Source organism: Talpa europaea, assembly GCF_964194135.1.
Source record: "Talpa europaea genome assembly, chromosome: 15".
Lineage (NCBI taxonomy): Eukaryota > Metazoa > Chordata > Mammalia > Eulipotyphla > Talpidae > Talpa > Talpa europaea.
In genome coordinates, this window is record NC_140083.1 from 69,385,567 (window position 1) to 69,405,401 (window position 19,835).

Sequence of the window (19,835 nt, forward strand, 5' to 3'; positions counted from 1 at the left end):
AGGGTCCCACATGGCGTGCAGACCTCTCCTGCCGCCCACTGCTCCCCTCAGCAGTGTACTTCGGTCCTTCTGCCTGCTCTGCTCCCTACTCTGGCTCTGGTGAATTCTCTCACCCTCCCGCGTTTCTGACTGTACCCAGTGCATGTATAAACAAACAAACAAATAAATAAATAAATAAACATGCCTCTATAAAAAAAAAAAAAATTACATGTTAGGTTAAATGTGTTCTTTGTCTCAAAAGTTACATAATAAATCATTTTAAACAATGAATTTTAAAAGTTCACTTACAATTTAGTAACTGAAGGGATGTGGGAATGAGAGAGACTTGAGAACCAAGATTCCCAGTCTGGGAAACTGAAAAAGGAATGATGGTTTTAGAAATAATAACTGTATTATTCTGGAAAAGCTAAATGCTAAAAGAAGAATCACATTAAACCCGCTAGAAATGGCCAGGACCCTGTTAGTCCTGGCTTCCATTTGGTCCCCAGTATATCAGGCATCATCATTATGGTGTTTTAGGTCTCTTGAAAAATCTAGGTATTCTCCCTGCTCTAGTGTATGGTTACTTGGTATATGGCCATATGTCCCTTTAGAAAGGATTTAGAAACTTTCATTGAATATGGTGGCATTACAGGATTCCTTTACAAAGCGATCTAGCCTCTCTTCAATCAATAACTGACTTCAGTCTTGAACAAGGGACCCTGATGTTTCATTGTAATGGCTGACATCAGCCCCTGCCAGTACTTTTTTTTAACTTCTTTTTTTTTTTTTAAAGATTTATTTATTTATGCATACAAGAACTGGGATACAGGCCAGAGGTGGGGGTGAGAGGATTCACCAGAGATAGGGTGGGGAACAGAACAGGCAGATTGACTGAAATACACTGCTGAGGGGAACAGCGGGAGAGCCAGGAGAGGTCTGCTGTGCCATGTGGGTTTCTCCCTGGCCAGGGCTCGAACTCATACTGCAGTGGCTGTGGATAGCTTCATAGGTTGCATCTTAACCCCTTGTGCCACCAGGGAGGCCCCCGCCTCACCCGCCCCCGCAGTACTTTCATTGGTCACCCACCTCTCACTCTTAGGAGCCTCTCAGTCCCCTAATCATCACATGGTTTCCTGTTTCCTGAGGGTCAGAGTCACTTAGTTCTTACTCCAACCTCACCATCTATCACAGTAATTATGCCCACCTTGCTCTAGGGGTTAAGTGGCTCCAAGCAAACTCTGCCTTTCCAGAATCCTACCATCCCAACAGACACTAGGGAGCAGTTCTAATTAATCATATAAAGAACTCAGGATAGCTTTTCAGGTAAGCCTGGGGCATCAGCTCCTCCTCACTGAATTCATTACTTACTCATTTGTTCTTTTGAAATTTCTGTTTTTGACACTAGGTTTCCTAGATCTGTCCTACAAATCCCTTCTCTTTAAATTTTTGTTTTTATAGATCTCTTAATTGAAACTATATAAACAAGATTTAAATTTCTGTATCAAGCCTGACTCCTCTCTGAGACCTATGGAGCAGTTTATCTGCTTGCTGCCTATACTTGCAGAGGTCTCTGCTTCCACCACATCAGTATTTTCCTTCACAGACCTGCTCCATCCCACTGTTTCTCCTCTCTCAGCTGAGGGCAACGCAATTCTTTCAGTTGCTCAAGCCAAAAACCTAGGAATCATCCTATGTCTCTTTCCCTCCCTGGCCATAACAAATCCATCAAGTAAATCAGTTCTACCTACCTAATAAACATGGCCTCCGCTCCATCTCCACCTGAGACTAAGCCCTAACTTCCCCACCTACCTTACTTCAGGAGCTCCCTAACTGGTCTACTTCAGCTCCAGTTCACTCCCCATGATGAGTCCCAAACCTGCAGCCAGAGTCATCTTTTTAAACTAAATCACATCACTTTTCTGCACAAAACTCTTAATGATTTTCTGGGGAACTGAGATAAAACTGAAACTTAACCATTAGAGAGAAGAGCTGACCAGCCCAGGCTCCCATCCACCTCTTCGCCCTCCCCTTCCCTGCACTCCAGCCTTCTTCCTGATGGATTGATTTCACACGGCTCTTTAACTTCAAATCAGAGTCTTTGCATTTGCTGCCCGGGACCTGGGCCAAGCTTCCACTAAACTTTCCATGCTGGCTGCTCCCAGTCTCTCAGATCCCTTCATGAGTTAAGACCTTTCCTGATCACCAGCATTGCCCCCCACAGATTCCTTTACTCTCTGTGTAACATGCATTTTCATTTCTTCATAGCAACTGTAACTGAAATTTTCTGATTGTTCATTCTCTCTCCCCCTCAAGTCTTGAAAGCAAGAAACTTCTCCCCATGTACCTGGTACCCCTGGAGCCAGAACAGCACCTGGGAGAGGAAAGGGCTCCAGAAACATTGGCTGAATGTGATTTGGGGTCAGTAGAGGCACCCATTTAGATGCCTTCATGCCACCACACAAGCCTGGAGACTTCGCTTAAACTGTAAGTCCAACTATCCAGTCACTTAGTCATTTTTCTTTCTTATATCTACACACTAGAAATTTCTGCCTCAGCCTGCCTCTGCTCACTCCCAGCCTGGAAGCTTCACAAGGACCATCCTACAGAGCCCAGGACATCAGCTGCCCCCAGGTTCCAGGTTGTGGCAACAGATGATACCACTGCCTCCATTCCTTCTTCCCCTCCCCAAGTGTTTTCTCTCCTATGAAAATATTGCACGAAGAAAATTTGAAAATTAGAGAAGCAGGAAGGCAGGGGGAAATCGCTCAAAATCTTCATACTTCTAGCATATTGGGATATTTCCTTATTCTCCCTCAAAGCATTTTCTTTCTCAAGATGATCTGTAAATAGTTGGCTAATCTTTTCTTTCTCATATCTTTAGCACTTACTGTCTTGGAAATTTTTCCATAAATTAAATAGCTAAGCGGTATTTCACTGAACTAGTACTGACATTTTCTTTTCAATTCTAATGTAGTCATAGCCATTTATCTTCAAATACAAATATTTGTTGATATTTAGAAATTTTGTTCTAGGATAGGTACCCATCTTGTCTGATAAAACCCAGTAGAGTCAGCTGAAGCCCTAAACACTGACAAACTACAAAATCCTCCTGGGTAAGTCATAATAAAAATACCAATTATATGGCACCCACATTTTCCTTTACAGTAACATAAGTGTAAAAACTTGCATGATAGTTAACCCGTCTCTCTGCTAAACCACAAACTCCATGAACACCAGGACTTTGTCCATCTTATTCAGTGCCTAGCATGCAGGAGGTGCTCAGTGATTACTGGATAATCACTATACCACTGAGATTTTGAGAGAGAGAAAAGGAACCGCTGAATACCCATGTTCCAAACATCAACCCACCTCCCACTACCCCAACTTCTCGCTTGGGAAAACACATATCCAACTCAGTTCCATTTATTCTTCATACAAATATTTTACAGTTTTATTTTTAAATCATTTACACATATTCATACAAAGAAAAATAAATTTCAAGATGGAACCTTGGGACCATGGTGGTTAAAAAAGCATCTCTCTGATCACTAGGACTGAAGACAAGGCGGGAGGCTCAGCAGTCATTTCTGGGGGTCAGTGCGTCTCCCCACACAGGGGACAGTTGAGAAGGATCCAAGGTGCTCCTTCATCTTCCCTCAATCTTCACCTTGTGCCGGTTTTATGAGGGAAGCGGATTTTTCAATGCTTTCCCCTAGAAACATTTCAAGAAGTACTGCAAAGGCTTATGGTAACACTAAACCCTCCCTCCCCAGGAATCTGCAATTCCTGGACCACTTTTCTGGAGAGTTAGCTCAAGTCCTACTCACAGGTCTTTCTCAGAGGAGGATGGCTGCACACCTCACTCTCTCATCCCACTAGCACCATCCTCCCACCGAAGCGCCCAATCTAAGCCCATCTGGTCCCCAGAAGGTTCATTCCACAAAGCAGCCTTCCTCCTCCCCACACTCTGCAGAACTGACCCAACAGCTCCTGAGGCCCCTAAGATGCCGGCAGCACTAGTGAGCACAGCACCGTATGCAGGGACTCTGAGCATTCACCAGGAGAGGTTCAAGAATGACACAACTATGAGACCCCCTTCAAAACTCAGCTCTGCTGGGTCAAATCAACGCTTAAATCAACCAGGCCAACTCCTAACACATCCCATCCTAGACACAGTCATCAGAGGTGCATGGTAGAGGAACCCCCAACGCACAGCTGCCCAAGGAAGCCATGCAATTATCAACTCCCAGTACAAGTGGAGAAGGGACAGACATTACAAATGTGGTGGACCCTCTCAGAAATGGCAGCTGATGACAACAGTCACCCTATATCTTTGGGTCCTACCCAAAAAGCAGCACCAAGAAAGGGCACGATGAGCAGAGAGATCTGTAGCTGGATGCACAGCCCTTGAATCACCAAGGGACTCAAGACACCGCAGCTCGTTTTCCCACAATTATGCAGGAACTAGAAGAGACTACCCACCCCTACATTGAGGCCGCTCCTGAGAGGCCGTACCGCTTGTGATCATCAGCCCACCCCCTTGGTAGGCCCATTTGGGGAGAGGGAGTCACATCCAGAGCGGGGACCCCTCCAGGCAGACACTCACAGGGCAGCCCATCCCACTGTCACTGGGGCAGGCCAAACATAGACAGGAGGGTGGACAGATCTCGGGAATCAGCTGCCCCATAGGCATCGCTCTGGCCTAACATAGACAATGCCAAACGCAGGGTACTCCAGATGTTCTCTGACATGGCGCCCCCTTCACCCCGAGGACCCCGGCTTTTCCTCTGCATGTTCAAGGCTTCCAAAAAGTGTTCCACAGCCTCCCTGTAGGAAAGAGAAATGAAAGCCAATGAGCCAAACACCAATGGAAGGAGGCTGGTCAGTTAGTTGGCCTGAGAAAGAAAGTGGAGGCTAGTTAGAAAAGTAACAGGATCAGAGAATGAGGAAGAGGGCGAAGCAGGGAAAGCTCATTCACTCATTATCCAGTAGGTCCTCTCACCGGTGAGCCCCCAGGTTGATGCAGCTGATGCCCAGGTTGTAGCGGGACCGTATGTAGCCAGGCTGCAGTTCGAGGGCCCGACGGTACGCAGCTACTGCTTCTTCACTCTGGTTTCCATTGGCCAAGGTGGCCCCTAGCTTATTCCACAGCAAATAATCCTGGGATAGGGGTGGAGAAGAATGAGAATCATAAGCCAGACTCATATCAAATTCTGCCCATTTCTGCCCCAGGTTCACCACTATTTGGCTGATGGTTTCCATCCCCTTCCTTTCTCAACAGCTCACAGCGCGGCCACGATGTCATGGCTCTCACCCCTGCACACTCCCCTATGTCCAGATGGCCTGTGCCCCCCCCCCACTCCTCCCACAGCCACCAGCACATGGAGCCCTGGAATGAAATGTCCCCTGATTCCAAAGGTCCCCACGCGCCATTCTGAGAAAAGTCGTGCCCCATTCCCACTCCTCCAGAGGCTCACGTTGGGACGAACACTGAGGGCAGCCGTGAAGCAGTCCACCGCCTTGTCATACTCCCCACTCAGGTTGAAAAGGACTCCCAGACCACACTGCACATCTGGGTCAATGGACGTGGGGTCCAGGCGCACAGCTGCCAAGAAGAGTTCTTTCACTTCAAGAAATAGGGAGCTGGACAAGCAAAAGAGGAGGTGGGAAGATAATATAGGTAAGTAATATAGGTATATTACCTACCCCTCCAAGTAATTATTTAGTCAATCATATTCCCAAGGCTCAATCCACCAGCCAACCCTCCTACTTCCAAACTCTAATTCAGAAACCTGTTTTTTCTATTCCATCCACACTGCACGATAGAATGCCAACCTCCTTCAAGTCCATTCTGGGTCTCCCACCCCACTCTTAGATCCTCCATCTATCCAAACTTCCCAAATCAGGGTCTTATTGCTGGGCTTCAGGTTCCCGCTGTCGTCCAGGAAGCCCTCACACTTACTCCGACAACAGAGATCCCAGGATGCGCTTGCTGGGGCCCAGCCCTGCCCCACCGGCCCCTTCTTCACCAGGCACCACCAGATGGGCATAGGCAGGTGTGTAGCGCAGCCAGTCTCGCAGGGTCTCACAGGCCTGTCGCTGCAGGGACTCGTTGGTGAAGCTTACAGCCAGCGCCATCAGTGCTGTCAGGTTATCTGGCTTTAGCTCCAGACACCTGTTTGGACAGAGACAGGCAGAGATGGTATCTGCAGTAACAACGGCACCCACTGGTACCCTGGGAGCTGAGCCAAGCTTCAGAATGCAGTCACCTGGCCTCACCTGCCAATACAGTCAGGATAAGACTTAGAAGAATCTTCGACATGTGAGTGGATAAAGTAAGTTACAGATCTGACAAGGGGAAAGTTTTAACAGCCAAGGAACCAGCCAGGGACCCATAAATAAATAATATCAAAAGCTGATGAAGGAATGGAACCAGCTCAAATTCACTCCAAACCTGAGAGTTTCATCATGAGAAGAGTCTCATGAGCAGCCAGAAAGAAGAAAAGGACCTGGGTCTGGACTCCTATTATCTGAAGACTCTGTAGCATGAGGCACCACCTCCCTTCCTACAGTGTACTTACTTCCGCAGCGCGCTGATGGCTAAGAGTTCTTGTTCATTCTCTGCCTGTGTGGTACCCAGATACTGCCAAGCCTAAAGAGAAGTTGATGATTCCATCACCCCTTATTCACCTTTCCATCCTCCCATCCTCTGGATTCCACCCCCACCCCACCATCTCACTCTCATCCCTGCATCCCCACCCCAAGCCATCACCCAGGCTCTACTGCATCTGTACTCCTCTCTGGGATCTCCCTCAAAACTGGAGGAAGTGGTCTCTACTCTGAAGTCAGAATGCTGAGTCCCTCACTTCCATGTGCTTGGGATCCTGCTGCACAGCTGCCTCGAACAGCAACACAGCATTCGGCAGGTCACCTTCCTGAAGTCGCTGCAGCCCTTCCTCAAAAGGCTGGGGGTGGTCACGCAGAGGGTTCTCCTCCTCAAACTGGTACCCCTAACAAGAAGAGAAGCCAGTGAGAACCCAACTAAGAGAGCACCACCATAGTCAGGGCAGCAGGAATGGGTGACGACAACCAAAACAAAGGAAGAAAAGAAGTTAACACCTCCAAAAATGTGGCAAATTTTCATATTGAAAAGGACAGCACCTATGACTATGGCTAACATCACTTGGTATCGCATTTATACTACTGTCTCCTTTCATAGTAACTGGAAAGCTAGGCAAGCCTCCAAACTGAGCAATGTTGGGAATAAGTTTGATTTATTAAGCTATAATTTAAGAAGTCTTTATAGGCCTGTATTTCCACTCCCTTGACGTCTCATCACTGGACAAGAGACATTTCTAACTGGATCTTCTTATAGTAATGCAATAAGTATTCCTTGGCTATTCAAAGGGCATTTCTCATTACCCCCAACAGTGTGATAAAGTACATGAAAATGGATTTTGGAGTCAGAGGCCCTGCCTTGCAAATTCAACTCTCACCCCACTCCTGGAGTCATTACACATCCTAACTGGATACAGGTGTTCCAAGCAGTTGAATTATTTATCAATTTCATTCTTTTTTTTAATTTAAATATTTTATTTTACATAATTCTTACATCTTTTTTCATCTTTGCACAATGTATGCATTTTCATTTTGGTTATATTCCCCATGCAATTGCACCCCCCCCTGATTTTTAATCTGTATCTGATAGTAAATAAAAGTTAGATCCCAAAATGCTTCAAAAAGACACTAGTCTCCTCTAGCTGAGAAGGTATCATTTGAGGTTAGAAGCATGATGTTATGTATGAAGCTTTCATGAACAACCAGTATTTCATGTAAGGCAGTGAGGTCATGTGGTACAATGGCAGTCACCAGTAAGCTGTGTGTGTTGAAAAAAGCAAATAAAACGCTCTTTTTTGAGGAGTAAATGGTTTTCATCCCAAAACAATATACCAGAATGAAAACAGGATGCAAAATACCAGGCAGAATCCCTTTAAATGGAGTTGGGAACAAATTAGAATGAAACTGTACATGATAAAGATATGAAGGAAGCCCTTCATTATTAGGAAAGTGCTAAAGAACTAGAAGCACTTAAATCTATCAGCAAAGTTCCAAACCATCAAAAGCTACCAGATGCAAACTGTAGTTGACAGAAATGAAGTTATTACAATGGAGGTTTTTAGGAAACCAGACATTATAGGAAATGGCTTTGGGCTAAACACATAAAAAGTACGTCCACATTAAGAGTAGATTATATTCATGGGACATTTCTCTAATAAATATTTTGTCACATCTACTCAGCTCTACCTAATGAGAAAGCAGCTGTGGACCATCTATCAACAAATAAGCACAGCTGTGTTCCAATAAAACTATTTATGGACACTGAAATTTGAATCTTAGATAATTTTCACATCACAAAATATTACCTTTTTCCTTTTAAACCCATTTAAAATGTTAAAACTGTTCTCAGCTCACGGACACATAAAACAGATGTCAGGCCAGATTGCCAAGCCCCAATGTGGACAGCCGGAGTTCAACAAAATAAACCCTTCTGCATTCAACCTCAACTATGTCCATCAGCAATCCACGTGTTAAGCCACCTGTAGGAAACATGACTGTCATCTAAGACACAATTTCCGAATGAAAGTAATTCCTTCCTCTCAGAGTTACTGAGAACATCAGCTAGGAATATTCACCAAAGCCTGACAAAAAGCAGAAAGTACTTATCCTAAACAGACAAGATCCTCAGAAGACAATGTGACAGTGCCATGACCTGGCAGCCACAGGCAGGCTAAGCATCCTCTCATTCATGCCCCCTATGCATCTTGGGGTTCCACTAATTGCTAACAGAAAGACAGTTTCAAAATTAAAAGATCTGTGTAGATGGAAAAAAGAGTACTCCAGAGAAACCTGCAACACCCAAGGAATGCCTGGGGTCTCCCCAGTTAACCATCAGGTCAGCTCTACTGTCTGGTCTATTCCAAAATCTGAGAGGTCCATATTGTAGGTATAGGGTCACTTCTATGAGTCTGTCACATCACAGAAACTTCTCCTTTTGCCAACAATATACAATAGCTGCTTCAGCTATAGGTGTTATCTTGAACATTTAAGGGCAATCAATAAAAAATGGTACATTCATGGGCTTCCCCTGGTGGCGCAGCGGTTGAGCGCTGGGTTGCGAGGCTGCCTGCAGCCTCTGCAGCACCAGTTCGATCCCCGGCCACCAGTGAGGGTCCCACAAAAAAAAAAAAAAAAAAAAAAAAAAGGTACATTCATGAATTTACCTGACACAGTCAGAGCCACATTTGAAAAAAAATTACTACTGAGAGCTAATTCAATATTAATTAGCACAAAGCCAGATAAAATTTAAATTGTTCATCACCAATGAGTAACAAAGTACAGCACATTTTTGTGGAATATTAATACAAACAGTTCTAATACTAAGTTCACAACATCCTAAGGTAGCAATGATTTCAAAGAGTTCAGGAATCTAAAAACAATTATATTTTTAAGCTTGAATCAAAATTTTCATCTCACCTAGCCATGTCATTAATATGGGAGCAAAAAATGTTAAGAGGAAATACAGCTCAGATGAAATTAGTGCTGTGTCTATACTTCTCAAAAGCATGGAAATTCTACCTAAAATTTGTAACTTGTTTATAAGTTTGTCAACTTGTCATTGACTGGGCCTGTACAACTTGTCAAATTGTTAATACAAATAAACTCAAATTAATTATTAATAATTATTAATACAAATTATCCCAGGGATTTTTTTCAATTCCCCTTTATTAGAATTCCAAAGAAAAAACTTATGATGCCAAAACATAGGGCACTGTCCCAAGAAATAAGCTCATAAACTCTCTTTTCTATTATATCACAGGATAGGTCTCAGGAAACAGGCCAAAATAATGAACAAAAGCATTTTCCTAGTACTTGGCTTTCAAATCCCAGTCTTTTATTTAAAGTTATCTTGAACTTCATTCTTCCTATCTTTGTACAGTTCCCTTGTATCAAGATATATCTCCAGCATTCTGCTTTACCTCACAGGCCCTGCTGGACTTAGTCCCAGAATTCTTTCCAACTCGATCTGAGCTTAGAAAAAGACATTGCAACACACCTCCCCAGTCCTGTTTTGTCTTTTTCCAAACCAAACAATTATCTAATTCTCTCCTTTCCCCTTTATGTTTCGACTCAGGAGAGTTCCATTATTAACCACATCACCCTAAAACCTACAGATTTTTTCCACCATGTTACCCCTGAAATAACATACACTTCTCAATCAATAGGTATATGCAATATGCAAAATTCTATCATCTTTCACCAATGACTGTGGGGCAATTTTCCTAACATTTAAGTTACTCAATATAATCCTCTAAAAACACACTAAATTGGGGCAAAGGGTTAGTGCCTCCAGGCAGAGATTAGAATTTAAAATAAATTGACAAGTTAAAAGGCAAATAGATGTTAAGGTGTGGAGGCAGAGAGATAGATTACCACCTAGCACTCTCTATTGAAGGAATTCATCTTCTCAAAATGTTCTCGATCAACCTCCAAAGCAGAGCTCCTGAACACACCATCTGCAAAGCTCTATCCTAAGTGTTGTATCACTGCACTATCGTTATTTGTTCAGGGTGGTCTGTTATCAACTTTCCCATGCCAAGAATAAAGCGCACACTCAATGGCCAGGAGAGCAGGGGTAAGGGGATGATTCAGACTTCCCTTCATGAAAAGAAGCTCAAGAAAAAAAATTACTTAAAAATGGACACCCTTCAAATTCAGTATTAAAACACAGATAAGGAAACCCTGCAACCTAAAAACCCAGTTCCTACCTTATCATAGGAAGCAGATGTGATGTCATCATAGTCAGAAAGCCAGGGGTGAGCCTCGGCATCCCGTTTGGCCATCTCCTCCAACTCTGCCTGCAACTTGTCCCAGAAATCGACATCAGACTGTAAGGAAGGGAAGGCAGGTAGAAGGAGATCCATCATGACTACCACCCCACCCACCCTCAGCAACACTAGGATGGATTCCCGAAGGCAGCAATTCTTAAATTTCAAAGTATTTAAGAATTATCTGAAGAGTTGTTAAAATGCAGATTCCGAGATCCTACCCACCAGATTCATTCAACAGTCTGAGGTGATGCCCAGGAATCTGCATTTCTGACAGGCATCCAGCCCACCCAACAGTTCTGACACAGGTGACCCAGAAACACTGTTTGAACGCTCATATCTTTGATGTTGATAGGCCCATTCTCTTGACAGTGCTTTCTCTTGGGCAGCCCTCCTGCACCAGCTGCCCTCACCTCTAGAGCTGACTTGGCCTGTTCAAACTCCACATCAAGAGCAGATGTGTTTGCTGGTCTTGTGAACTGGTCAACCCAGGCTTCTGATGTACCCTGTGACAAAGAAGGATGGTTACACCACCACCAACTTCCTACCATCTAAATAGTGAGTATTTACTCTTTAGTATTACTAAATACTCTTGTGAGTATTTAGTCCAACCTGGACCTTCTGAGAAGAACAACCTCAGAATCTCTTTCCCACCCAATCAGGACCTAGATGCTACCAAGACAAGTTGTCAATAAAATCCCTTCCCCATCTGAAACCACTGACACTGAAACCCAAGACCTGGGGCACCAGCACCTCTGAAGTAGGGCTAGGAGGTGACAATGTCCTACCTGCTGCTGTATAAACTCTGCTGCCCACTGTTCTGCCTGAGCTCGGCCAGACCCTGCACCGGAATCCAGGGACACCTGCCCCTCGCCAATCTGCCGCACGAATTTCAGGAACTGGGGCACAGAGACACACATAGGCCGCTTGGGAGAGGACTTCCAGGGGTGCACTCTCAACCAAGCCTGAGGAGTGCCTGCACCTGCCCCTTCCCCTGACCATCTCTAGCTGCAGACAAGATACACTATGACCCTGGAAAAAGTAGAGAGCAAAATGAAAGGGATCTCTGGCTTGAAAGATTTGAGAAGGCACAGAAAGGAGAAAGGGTGAACAGACAAGGAAATGAGGGAAAGAACGTTGGCAGGAAGAGGCAGGTCCTAAGTCTCTGTTCTCCAGACAGGAAGGAGCAGACCTGGGATCTCATCTCCTTCTTCTCAAAGTAAACTGGGATAAAAGAAGCAAGACTTGATTTCCAGGACCAGCTCTGCTGGGCAAAGCAGCAGTGGGATGTGGCTCACCTCTGAGTTAGCCAGTTTGGGGTCATCCACCTTGGCCACAAAGTCGCTGGCCGTGTGCTGCAGGTCCTCCTCAGGGTGATACTCATCATACCTGGAACAGGGAGGGGCCGCACACTTTACAGGCTAATCTGCCACCACCTCCCAGGCAACTCCCCACTCCTGGCCCATGGCAATTACAATTCCTGTGGGGGTAAGTGAGGATGACACTTCCTCACTCTCTTCATAAGGGCGTACAAATTCTAATTTACTTAAGGGACACTGGGTAGGAGTGACAAGGTGCTAGCTACCTCCTTTTCCTTCTCCCTTTCCCAAACATATCTTTGCAGAGAAGGAATAGATAGTTTCAGGCTCCAAATATAAAAGGGAACAGGGTACTTAAGGTAAAATTACGAACTCTTGGTAGGACAGTTAAAATTCTTGATTTGATTATATCCAAGACATAAATTCATAGAGGTAATAATACAAGTAAAAACTTCAATGCAGAAAATGAGGGCGCTGCCAGGCAGTGTGAGGATGTGGAAGCCTGGAGAAGGTGGGAGGCAGGGACGTGCCCAATACTCCCTTCACTGGGATCATTCTCGCAGGAAGAAGCTAGACTCACCAACGGTCAGTGGTGGTTGTTCCCTCAGGCTCTCCCAGCCACAGTTTCTCCTCTGACTGTTCTAGATATTCCTCAGCCCAGCGGGCAGGGGACACAGACAAAGGATCTGCAAGGAGCAGAGGTGGGAAGTCACAGGGGGTTCATAGGGGAACAAGGGGAAGGGACAGTACACACGCCAACTGGTCCTGTGAAATAAGCCAAAGCAGACAAAATCCTGCTGGACCCCTCAGACCCTCATCTAAGTTTTCAACCCGCTCCCACTTCCAAGGGGCCTAGAGCAGAAATTTACTGAGCATTGCTCAGTAAGGAGACTTGGAAATGGATTAAGAACGAAACCCTTTGCTTGAAGAACATGATACCTCAGTAAAAAAAAAAAAAAAAAAGGAAAAAGGCAGGCACTAGGCCCTCCTTCCTCCTGGAAGAAACTGCTTGGGACTGGTAAAGAGCTAAGGAATCCTGGTTCTTAATCAAACCTCTGGTCTGTTCTCTACCTACAGAGTTCACAGCATCTCAACATAAGGAGCCTCATATTTCACCTCTCCACACCTACTAAGAGGATCCAAGAGGAGGAACGCTAGGGCACAGTTCCCTGGGAGGCTCACTCAGGCCCCTACTCCCCACAAATAAACACTACACTACGCTGACTTCTATCAATTCTGATTAGTTTTGAGGGCATACTTTTAAAAGACTAATTCTAGTAATAGCTTTAGCAGCTCTGATGGAAAGGGCACTGCAACAACATCAGAATAAACACATCAAGGCAACAGATGGAATGAGAGTGCTGAACTGTTTCTCAACCCCAAGGACTTTGCCTCCACTGAAGTCCAAAAACAAAAGCAATGAGACAGATTATTCAACAGAGTCCTAGAAAATGGGTAAACACAGAGAAGGCATGTGCCTGCAGTGTTCTCTCCTTCTGGCTTTGCATCCGTATCCTTACAAACCAGAAACTGAAACTGTGACCCTGTCTTTGTCCCCAATGTAAAGATCTGCCATTGCTTTTAACACTGAGAAGGCAGACTTATCCCCTCACTATCAATGTATAGCAGAACTTTCTATTCCATTTACCTGAAACTTTGAATAATTTCAACACAGTAATCTCAACATGAGAAAGTACTGTTAAAATTTGAATGAACAAAGCACCAAGACTCTTAGAATATAGCTATTTGTAAGTAATATATTATGAATACAATAAAAGATGTGGCTGATGATTTTTTTTTTTTTGATCATGGACTCTCAATACTTACACCCACAGTTCTTACAGGCATCATTTCTCTTTCTCTTTTGCCCCAGCTAGGCTGTTGGCTGAGGAATGGAGACCTAATAAGGAGATGCTGAGTACTTAAATAGACTGTATAATGCCTCCAGTCCCTTCACCCGACTGTTGAAAAATGAGCACTCCCTCCTCCTTACTCTCCCTCACTCCCTGCTCTCAACTGGAGTATTTTTGTAAAAGCTCTATTCTGGCCACAAGTGCTCCTTGAATTACTGAGAAATGCTCTTCTCAAGGACAAGAAGCAACAGAAAAAATACAAAGCACCTGGGACTTCAAAACAGACATGAAATAATTAGAAAAAACCTCAAAGGTGAGAGAAGTCATCCTCAAATAGTTCTAATTTGGTATTTGGCCATATTAACCACAAGATTCTGAAATTTCTGGCACTGAGACCCCATTCTGATAATGGAGTCAAAATAAAATAACCAAAAATACCACATGGCCTTCACAATATTTCTTAAGAAAATCTTACAGAAAATAAGATTTATTTGGATGCCTCAGAAATTGAAGCAACTCAGGTCTGCAGAAGGGGGTATCCTGGTCATGCAGATTAGTAGACTGAGAACCAACAACTTAGATACCAAATACCCAATTCAGAACACTGGCCTCATGTAGCTTCTCACTGTGCGTTCACTCCATCTAGGCACATGTACCCCAGATTCAGGAGTCAAAAACTCAGAACTTGCTACCTTTATGCATGAAAGTTTGTGTTTGCTAAACAGCACAGTGATGGATCCAGAATCAGCCTACCCGAATTCAATTCCCAAGTCGTCACTTATTCTTTGTCCATCTTCAGATAAGTTACTTAAACCTCTATGTTTCCCTTTCTTTATCTATAAAATAGAGATAATAACAGCTACCTCACAGGGGAGAGTATGGAGAACAAATGAAATAATGCATATAGAAAACACATAGTAACAAATATTAGCCATCACTATCACTGTTGTCTGCTCATGGCAAACCCATGCCAAAAGTAGAAAACATCACAATGAGATTACTGTCCCTTACTCCACAGCCTCTTTCTCTGTCACCGGGGGAGCTCTATTGCCAATCACCTTCAGCTTCTGCTGACAGCTGCTCTTCCTATGGAAGCCAGGTTTCTCCCTCATGATTACTGCATGAGCCTCACATCATGTTAGCCAAGGCTGTCTAAATTCAAATCCCCTGAATGATGAGTTCTATCCTTAGAGCTGAGCAATCTGCAAGACTGACAAGGATTGAGCCCAGGAGATTTGGGGTTGGTGTGAGGGGGTGCAGATTCCATCTCTACCTTGACTGTGGTGACAGTTACACAAATCTACACATGTGATAAATGAACATAAAACTAAATACACACACTAATGGGGATTTGTAAAACTGTGAAATCTAGAAAGCTCTCTGGATTGCACCAATGACAATTTCTGATTCTCATATCACACATAACAAAAGGTCACACAAAATGTTGTTATAAAATGATGGGGGCGGGATGGGGTGAAGAACACACAGAACCTGCCTGTATTTTTTTTGCAACTTCCAGTGAAACATGAATTATTTCCAAATAAAACATTACAACAACAACAAAAAAAAACTGAGCTTCTAAGTTCCTTTTAAACGTGATTCTAGAATTCTAACAATGAGGATATAAAATAATAAGGATTTGAATATAAACTTCTCTCATCTTAAATTCTATTAATCCACAGTAACCACTATCAGCAATAAAACCAGCCATAAATGCTGAGGTTAATAAAAAAAAAAAATGAGTTACTAGAAAATCAATTCCCTTTAGGTCTTTCTCCCAGATCTCTACTCATTCATTCAATAAATACTGAAAGTTCACTACATACAAAGCGACATACTCCTGCAGGCTAACAGTTTTACGAAGGCAGACTCCAAACAGTCCAACTTTCATTCCCAGCTTTCCAGGCATAGTTCCAAAAGGATGTTCAAAACAAAAGCAGAAAGAGACTCCAAAAAGGATTTAACACATAAGGTCAAACACACTTTATTAAAGTTATTTTTCAGGGTAAGGAAGATTTCCCTAAGCTGCAAGCAATTCAGGTAACTAAAACAAAAATCTCATCAAATCTCAATGCTCCAATGCTCATAAAGCAATGATTTTTTTTTTGAATTATCAAAAATGACTGAGGCCCACATTATAACAGAAGCCTCTCCATGATAAGAGACAGCATTTAAATCTAAGGTTTGTATGAAAATTGAGCCTTGTTCTGATGGAGAGTCTTTGTTATAATTCAGATTTTTCATTCGAGGTGATTCCACAAAGATCATCTTCAGTGACAGTGTAATGGTGCTAAGTATGGAGTCTAGAGTCAGACAGATATGAGTCTGAATGTCATCTCTGTTAATGATTTTGGGCAAAGTGTTTAACCTTTCCAAGTCTCAGATGCCTTATCTATGAAACAGGGAGGAATATCGATCTCATGTTACTTTGACGACCACAGGGTTTAAGAACACCACTATTAATAAAACCAAGAACATCTACTGTTCAACCTTAAACTCCAGGTAGGATGGGAGTCATGATAAAAGACCAGTACCTTTAATTATATAAAGTGAGTCTTTGCTGTTGGACTTCAGGTTTTCTCCAGTGAGAGGAGGAAGCCCAATTTTTAGAATAAAAATGATGGGATGAGAAACCAATTAGTTCCCTTAATCATGTCAAGAAAATTCAGGAACTATGTGATATGAGCACAATAAGAGTCTAGAATTTTTGTAACTTCCTTAATTTTTATCTCTTCTTATTCCCATATTCTCAAATTGGAAAAACACTAGCAACAATCCTCTTTGAAAGCAATTAGGAAGAAAGTTGGTTCTCTCTCCCCACTCCACCCACACAGACGTGTATATATGTATATGTATGTGTGTCTGTGTGTATATATATATATACATATATATACAATCTTGCATAACCAGAGCAATTATCAAAATCTGAAATTTTAATATTGATTCAACACTATTATCAAATTCACAGCCTGTATTAAGCAGTAATCAATTGTCTTAACAATGCCTTTTGCAGCAACTGCTACAAAGGGGCCCAAAAAAAGGAAAAAAGGAAGAGGAGCACTGAAGAGAATACCTTTCTCCAAGCCCCTTATCAGAGAGGCTGAGGGGTAAAAGTTGAATCCCACAGGGTGCAGTGAGCAAGAATGAGCTGAAAGAGGGAAAATTAGGCTGGGATGCTGCAAAGTTTTAGTTGCAGGCCTGGCTAGTAAAGTGCATGGCTAAGCCCACAGGGTCTGGAACCTTCCAACCCACACTGAGACCCCAACTTCAACATTTACACAGCTGTATCACCTTGGAGAAGTGACTTAACCTCCAAGCTTCAGTTTTCTTATCTATAAACTGGGGATAAAAACAATTACTACCTCGATCTGGGGATTAAACATACAATGCATTTAAGACTCTTAACACAAAACCTGGAACACAGTAACTAAACATTAGCTATTATTAACTTTTATTATTATCACCAGGGTACAGTGTTTGCCCCCAAGGTTAATACTTCAGGCCCCTGAAATTCACAACTGCACCTCCAAGGCCCCATCTCTGTTCAAGATGACATAATGCCAGAATCCCACGGGCCTGGCTGAACAGTTCTCTCTTCCTGATCAACACTGCCTTCAAGCCAATCTGTGGATTCTCTCCACCAAATTATAGTGATTAAATTCTACAAAACAAAAAGTACACCTAACTTCTCATGTTCTCGCCTCTCTCTCTGATATTCCAAAATCTCTTCTCCAATTCAAGCTCAGTCCTCTGTTTAATATAAACTTCAATTCCCTATTACCTCCTAAGGGAAATCAGGTTCATGACTGTTCATGACCTATAGAAATGAAAAGTTATAAGCAGCTAAAATCACTCCATATCCTAAGATGTAGCGGAGGAACAGTAAAGAACTGGGACTGCCCCATAGGAACCATTCTAAATTTCCCCATGACAAGCCTCACCTGTAACTTCAGAGATGAATTCTTGGGACCAGTCTGTCTCATTATAATCCTGAGTTACATCCACCGCATCACCAGCTGCAAGAAACTCCTGGGCCCAGTTCTCAGACAAAGCCAAGTCTGCCACACCAGGGGCTTAAGAAAGAAAGAAAGAACTATGAAAGACAAGAAATACATTTCATTCATCCCACCTAAGGTACCCTGAGAGCACATGAAAGCTGTTTCCTTTGTGTTCACCTGATTTTCAGTTCCCCAAAGCCAGCACCATCCATGCGGGCCTATCTATACAGAACACAGTGATCTCCACTCCCACCAGACCCACCTCTCTGGGGTGCCTGGCGGAAGTTTGACTGTTCAATCTCCTGCATCTCTGCCAAAAGATCATCCATTTTGAAGGTCTGAGGGGCACGGGACACAAGGGGTGCATTCTGGTCCTGGAGGAATTCGGCTACCAACTGTCGGAAGAGAAATGGCAAAATGAACTCAGCAAGAGACAAGACCCGTTAGAAGGGGCATACTAATGTCAATTACAGGGGAAACAGAAACTACAGATTTGGAAGCACTGAAAGAGTACATATTAAAACAACAATCTGAACAGCTAGAGCAACTCTCATTGGTAGGGAAAGTCCAACAATTGAAATATGGGTTAGTCAAGTTTAAAATAAAAACACAATGGGTCACAGGAAAATGCAATGGAAATATACATTAGCATATTTACCTCATCTTCAGAGGCGACTCCCAAAGGCTTAGAGACCTAATACAGAAAAGACAGAAGACAGGCAATCTGGCTCAATGAGGAAGACCATAGATAATGCAACTCAGTTAAACAGGGGTTAAAGTTTCAGCTCTACCATTCATATGACCTTGGGCAAGTCACAAAACTTCCCTGAGCCTTAGTTTTTTCATCTATAAAATGGTTCCCTTCATCTACATAAAGACGTGCAGTACTTAGCATAATGTTTAGTAAACACTCATTAAGTAAACACTCATTTTATTTTTGCAACAATGACAAGACAGTTATCCCAAAGTGTCCATCTGGACCCTCCACCCCAGGCTTTCCACCTCGAGGACACTTACCGCCTCCGAGGCTGGGGTTCCTGGAGGCCAAAGGCCTGGCCTCAACCCCTCCTGTCGAAGGGCCTTGTCCTGGGTGAAGTGCCCCGCCAGCTTCATGAGCGGATTGGCACCCCCGCATTCCGCCTCCACCAGCTCCCGCATTGCCATGGTGACCGCCAGCTCTCTGATGGGCAAAGGTTTGAAACTGAGGTCCGGAAGCCAGACCCTTCCACAACTCAGCCCGTACCTGCTGCCCCAGGTAATTAGCCACAGGACACCCTCCACCTCTGCTGGACCGCACGAGGGGCCCGGCGCCCTCCTGTCGCGTCCCCCAGTTTCCAAAGCCGCCCCCCGCCCCCCGACCCGCGCAAAGGCGACCACTTTCGGCCTGGGCCTCCCGCGGCCTCCACGACTGCGGTCTCGGGTGGCGGGACAGGCCGGCAGCCGACCCCACAGAAGGGCCTGGACCCCTGGGGACGATGGTGAACAATTCCGCAAGGGCAGTACCGGGGCGAGGGCCGAGCGAGGGGGAGTGGGGCCGCCGCCAGGCCGTAAGCCCAGACCCCACGGCCCCGTCGTCGGGGTGCATCGTCGGGGGTCATTCCCTCTCCGTAAGTCACCTGAGCCCAGCCCGCTCGGCCGGTCCCGGTCCGTCTCCCGCGCTCCCGACCACCCCTTCTCCTCCGCCCCCGGGACTCCCGAGGACACCGCAAGGGCAGGGGGGCAGCCTGGGGTCGTGTCCCCGGGCCCCCGGAGCCTGGTGCTCACCGCCGCGCGCCGCGCCGCACCACCAGCCGGGGC

At 44.4% G+C, this 19,835-nt stretch overlaps 1 protein-coding gene across 8 annotated transcripts; it reads right to left on the reverse strand.

Moving 5' to 3' along the window:
* Positions 1 to 4,607: 4,607 nt before the first annotated feature.
* On the reverse strand, positions 4,608 to 19,835 carry PEX5 (peroxisomal biogenesis factor 5; the record flags this gene model as incomplete). 8 transcript variants are annotated; one of them, XM_084255827.1, is made up of 16 exons in its annotated part: positions 4,608 to 4,809; positions 4,985 to 5,142; positions 5,460 to 5,625; positions 5,945 to 6,157; positions 6,564 to 6,634; positions 6,849 to 6,992; positions 10,809 to 10,928; positions 11,282 to 11,374; positions 11,657 to 11,767; positions 12,167 to 12,257; positions 12,768 to 12,873; positions 17,982 to 18,113; positions 18,301 to 18,433; positions 18,697 to 18,732; positions 19,056 to 19,218; positions 19,783 to 19,835. In XM_084255827.1, 15 exons carry the CDS (start codon positions 19,200 to 19,202, stop codon positions 4,608 to 4,610), a joined length of 1,923 nt encoding a protein of 640 aa, XP_084111953.1. The 8 variants fall into 8 exon arrangements, with proteins under 8 accessions (XP_084111953.1, XP_084111948.1, XP_084111949.1 ...); XM_084255822.1 differs by lacking the exon at positions 19,783 to 19,835 and having other exon boundaries at positions 11,657 to 11,746; positions 19,056 to 19,202; XM_084255823.1 differs by lacking the exon at positions 19,783 to 19,835 and having other exon boundaries at positions 10,809 to 10,904; positions 19,056 to 19,202.